Genomic DNA, 5509 nt, shown 5'->3' on the forward strand with positions numbered 1-5509 from the left:
ATGTGAGTCCATTACAAGTGGACCAGGTCCAATCCAATCCAATGAATATTTTGAACCATTTTGGGCAAGTCCAATTCAATGTGTGGACCATTTAATCTGTTCAAATTCGTTTTAATTTAGATTGGTTTCAACCCAGACCCTGTCCATTGACACCTATGTTCTTATCTTATATCAATGGACTAAATATTGACTTAATCCAATCCAATATAAATTTATTACGGATGGACCATGTCCAATCCCATCTAATAAATATTTTGGATTGGATTTGTCCAACCCAATATGTCTTGTTGGCCCGTCCAATTCATCCAAATTGATTTTGAACTGGATCCCGTCGAAAACCAATATATTGACACCCTTAATTGCTCATATCTCAATGCCATGAAGGTTTCATATAATTTCTAGGTTGTCCAGTAGCAGCTCTATAAGAAGTATGAAAAAAACTTATTTTTCTTTTATTGGAAGAAACTTTAGATGCTTTATAATATGCAACTGAAGTCAAATGCTTGTATCAAGCATATTTATTTTTAATTTATTATTTGTGATATTTGCATGTGAATTATGTATTAAACAATTGGTAAATAAAATGGCAAACTTTTAGGATAGATAGCGTAAATATGGTGAATCAAGACCTCATGTAAATCACAAATCACACAATGGTAAATTGTGTAGCCATGTGGCAGTCATGGTATAGACCTATTAATGGGCCAGGTATCTTGACAGTCCGGCCTGGCCCAATCTAAGTCAGGCTTGGATAGGATTTCAGGCCTGCGGGCTCAGGCTCGGGTTTTGTTAAAAAAGCCCAACTCGAGCCCGAGCCCGACTTGATAATGTATTATGTACTAAAAATATATTTTATATAATATATATATATATATTATTATTCTTCTCTTTGAGATCTTTCATTATAGGTCTTTTAATATAAATAAAATATTTTTAATTGAATAAAAAAGAAAAAGAATTTCAAAATTTTGGTTGGATTCGGTCTCGAGCCTGAGCAAATTCTGTTAATGTAAAGGCAAAGCCAAACCCGAACCCAACTCAGCCTAGCCTGGCCGATGAACAAGTGTAATATAGACTGGTGTATGTAATAATTTATTTAAATATAAGGTTCATGTAAATGAAAATGGTCAAAATCTTATAAACATAATATAATGCTTTATTAATGATATCATATTTAAAATTATCTTGCGCATGCAATACACAAAATCATTGCCTTTTAAAAACACACCATTTTTTAGAACACTTTTCTTGTGATGGTATGATCTAAAACACACCACAGCACAGTACACTTTTTCCAACCAAACAACCCCTAAATTAACAATTTTTGAGAATCAAAATAATGCAATGGCATGTTGTGAAGTTTGAATTACAAGGCAAGAGTGTAAAACTAACCCAAATTTTAGGATACTGGTATGCAATTCCTAAAACTTACTCCCACAGAATGGAGCTCGCATCGTCCGGACAGAAATTTTTCTGTCCCATCCAATGGAAATCGAACACACCGTTATCCTTCCTCTTACATTTCAAACTGACAGAGTCCAGACATAACGGCAGTTTGGACTCCAAAAATTTGTGAAATTCAATTAGCCCGCTCATTTATATTTTCTCTCTTCTTTTCTCCTCCCTCCCTCACCGTCCCTGAATAGCTCCGAACTGCCTCCATGCAGCCCGAATCTCCACGCCGTCAAACCACCGTTGCTTCTCATTCCCTCTCTCTTCTCTTCTCCTCCCTCCCCTCCGCCCCTCACAAACTGAATCTCCACCCCCCACACAATACCATTCAATCTCCACCGCTCACACAATACCACCCCTAACCTTCGTCTCATCTCCGGCAACTGCATAATTCAGCAGTACCCGACCACTCATTTCTCCACTGATGAATCAGACAATCAGAATGCTCAAAATACAAGCAAGAGAACCAGTCAATGTAACAGAGCACGATAGGAACCCAGTTCGAGGATGGGCAATTAAGTACAGACAAGAAACAAATCCAGTCCTATACATTCTCGTTGTTGCATCATCGTTATCTTGTCAACATTATAGAAAAATGTTTTCTGATGTAACTGTTTCTAGTCACGTATCATTTTTTGGTTAAGTATCTCGTCACCTCGTCTGCTCCAAGTGGCGGATGACTCGGAGGCTGAAGTAGAGCTCCCTAGCGTAGCGCAACCCGGCTGCTCCCGAGCTGAAGGTGATCTACTCATCTTTGTAGACGGCAAGAACTGAGAGATTTGCATGAATTGAATCAGAGAGCCCGGGGGTGTATACCCGGCGAGGTCACTCCGATGGCTAAGTCGGCACTTAGTAGTGAGCTAAGAATGATATTAGAGAATGAGAGAGTAAGAGAGCATGGGTTACCACCTCATTTTCTCGCCTCTCCTTGCCCCTGGGGTTCTTTATATACTGAAGTCCTCGTGGGTTTGGTGGAGCAGTTCCTGGATTCCCACTGTGATGGGACCTGCTTTCGTGTTAAGTGGGCATAAAACCACCAACCGGTAAGGTTGCCTTTTTCCGCCTAAATCGGGGAGTGGATGAGTTAATACAGCCGTTACAAGTCACAATTCCATAAAATGCGGGGTACGGTGGTGAGCTCCTCGGGGTTGTCATACGGTGTTCGGTCTGATTAGGAGGCGAGCTGCCTGTGCAGTGCCGAGTTGTCTAAGTTGCCAAGGCTACATGATGGTGAGCTGCCTGTGGCGGATTGCCCGTAAGGTGCCAAGCTGCACGATGGTGAGTTGTCTGTGGCGAACTGCCTGTAAGTGTCAGGCTGTCTGTATGTACCAGGCGTCATAATGTCATTGAAGAGACAAATCCGCCCTCATCATTTTCCAATATTCAAAAATTAAAAAAGAAGAATTCCAAAACCAACCTCTCAGCCGGGTTGCATATGAGACTAGTGACATTGAATCAATGCCTAGCAGTAGTTAAAGTAGAGTTATCATCTAATTCTCAGCCTGAGGTTGTGAATGGATTGCACGAATACACAAGAAAAGGCAAAAAATCAAACCAAACATTTTGTTTATGTGAATTACAATTTTGGCTTCCTGTTGAATTACATTGACCGGTATTGTGTGGGCAAGGGATATTCAAGCTAAGTGGGGGTAATTTGGCGGAGTTCACATCTGCACCCGATAAGGGGGCCATGCCATCTTCATCATCAGGAGAGATGTTCCCAATACAAAGTCGGGATGTGCTGTGGAGCATAAACGTGAACTCAGTTTAGTACTGTGTAGGGGCGGTGGAAAGGGAAAAGAAAAGAGGGGGGATGAAAACGGCAGGATGGACTCTAATCACAACGTTCCACAACACATCCCCACAGTGTATTGCTCGTGATCATTTTTAATACATCATTGGGAATGTTCCCAATACAAGGCAAGGCAGGGATGTGTTGTGGGGCGCGGATGTGAACTCGTTGCCAATATGGACGGCACGCTGCTAATGAGCTGTGGAGACTAATAGCAATCTCCTCTAAATGAGTATAGATGGCTTGATCTCAACTCAGAACCTGGTTAGAACTGTCCAATTCAGCCAGGTTTGGAAACTTATAGATTATCAATGTGACTGTAACCGCAGGAGGCTTACATTGTTCCGGCCAAGCCAGAGGTCCAGGCCGTAAGCCGTGACAAGCTACCAAAGCCAGTCGTCTTCCACGACGACCGCCTCATCCAAAAGCCAACTCCACTCATGACCTTGCTAACTGTACTTTGGATCCCTGTAGCAAATTGGTTCTACACCCTAGGCATAAAGCTGAAATAATCGATGTATTTAATGTATAATTTATACGCAGTTAGAGCCTTTCTGACAATGGTTTCTTCTTGTTTAGTTTTCTCCATTATTGTTCTTAAACTCAATTCATCTCCTCAGTTTCAAATGAAAGGGGGAGAGAGTGACATGTTTGGTTCTCATTGGATGGGACAGAAAAAAATTCTATCCCTAGTGGACAGACGATGAGAACTCCACAGACTGAGTCATGTAAGACCCACATTCTACAAAGTCTCGGTTCAGTGGGACCACTTTGGGCCCTCAAGAATCCCAATCGAACGGTTATGATTTTAAGTGAAAATATACAATTTGTGATGTCATGGGCCGAATCAGTGCAATCACTATTCTATTAATATAACAAAATAAAAGAACAAAAACGAAGAAAAGGGTAAACTTTTAAAAGTAGAGGGAGGTCAAGGACTCCACACATCAAACCGATTAGTAGTTACAACTTACAAGAACAAGAAAAAGAAAAAATCACGGTGAAGCAACCTGCGCCGTTGGATCGACATTTTCTCCATCCAGGAGGTAATCCCCAATAATACCATTGATCTGATCGAGAACGAGAACCAAGCCCATCGCGAATGCAGCATCAAAGCCAGGCTTGAGGCAGAGCCAGAAAACGTCTCTCCCAAGCACCACGTTGGTGTCGGCGTCAACTTTTCTTTTGATCTGCGCCACCACCTCCTTCTCCTTGTTGTTGTTGGAGGTGCGGTAGATTGTGCAGCAACGCTGCCGGAATGAGCCGTCGATCAGGTACTCCTCTCCTGGGTTGTCGAATACCTCTACGTTTACGCTCGACCGTCTGATGATCGACGATCTCCGTACGCTGAAGACGGGCTTCTTCCTGCTTCCCTCCTCCTCTATGAATCCCTCCCATCTTTGATGGAGACTCGGTCTCTGAACAACAGAAAAGGAAACACATTGGTTAGTATCTCTACTTCTGACTAAGGTTTGTGCCACGGCAGGAATTAATTCCGAGTTGACTCGTGTTTGTGTTTGTGTTTCAGACAGACAGACAGAGAGAGAGGGAATGGGGGACCTTTCTTCGGACGGTGAGGAGACAGTTGCCAGACGCGTCCATGAGAACGACTTCGTCTTTATCTCGGACATCGGGACCGTAAGAATCGACGCGGAAGAGAAGCTTGGCTTTGGAATCGTAAACAGAGAAACCGTCGCCGGCGAAGAAAAGAGATGTCTTGAGCACCGTAAGCTGGGTTTCCTCTTGGTAGCAGAAACCCTCTCGAACCAGAACTCCTCCTCTCATTTTCATTGAACAATTTCTATCGTTTCTTTCAAATCTCTTATACCCACGAATAATTAACTCAATCTCCTAGAGTGAAGAAGAAGAAGAAGAAGAAGAAAAGATTGAAACCGAGGACTGGGAGTTGAGAGAGTGCGACTGCCAACTGCGACTTATATGTAGGAATATCGTCACTTGTGGATGTGACGTTGTATTAATACTCGGTGCCCACGCGACACTCTCAGCGCTTTCACAAACCTCTATGTCTCTCTTTCTCCCCTTACCTTCCACGTTTCACTTTCAAGTATCGTAGGGCTACTTTACGCTTCGTCCGGAATAGACGGAATCAAATCGGGACCAACTGATTTCCATCTACAAAAATTATTCCTCGACTGATTACTGATTTTAATACGAGTAAGGGAGTGAATTGATTTTTTCATGCAATTTGATTCGTTGTACACGTGGTTTGATTTGCTGCTTCTCTCGTAAAACAAGCAACTATAC

General features: G+C 42.4%; 1 protein-coding gene across 1 annotated transcript; it reads right to left on the reverse strand.

Annotated features, from left to right (window-relative positions):
• Window positions 1–4079: 4079 nt before the first annotated feature.
• Window positions 4080–5192, reverse strand: LOC104592466 (protein LURP-one-related 12-like). The gene is made up of 2 exons (XM_010251849.3): window positions 4805–5192; window positions 4080–4662 (listed from the first exon to the last, which is right to left on the reverse strand). Exons 1-2 carry the CDS (start codon window positions 5033–5035, stop codon window positions 4240–4242), a joined length of 654 nt encoding a protein of 217 aa, XP_010250151.1. The 5' UTR covers window positions 5036–5192; the 3' UTR covers window positions 4080–4239.
• Between the last annotated feature and the right edge of the window lie 317 nt (window positions 5193–5509).

This window comes from Nelumbo nucifera, chromosome 8 (assembly GCF_055504915.1).
Source record: "Nelumbo nucifera cultivar China Antique chromosome 8, China Antique-T2T, whole genome shotgun sequence".
NCBI classification, from domain to species: Eukaryota; Viridiplantae; Streptophyta; class Magnoliopsida; order Proteales; family Nelumbonaceae; genus Nelumbo; species Nelumbo nucifera.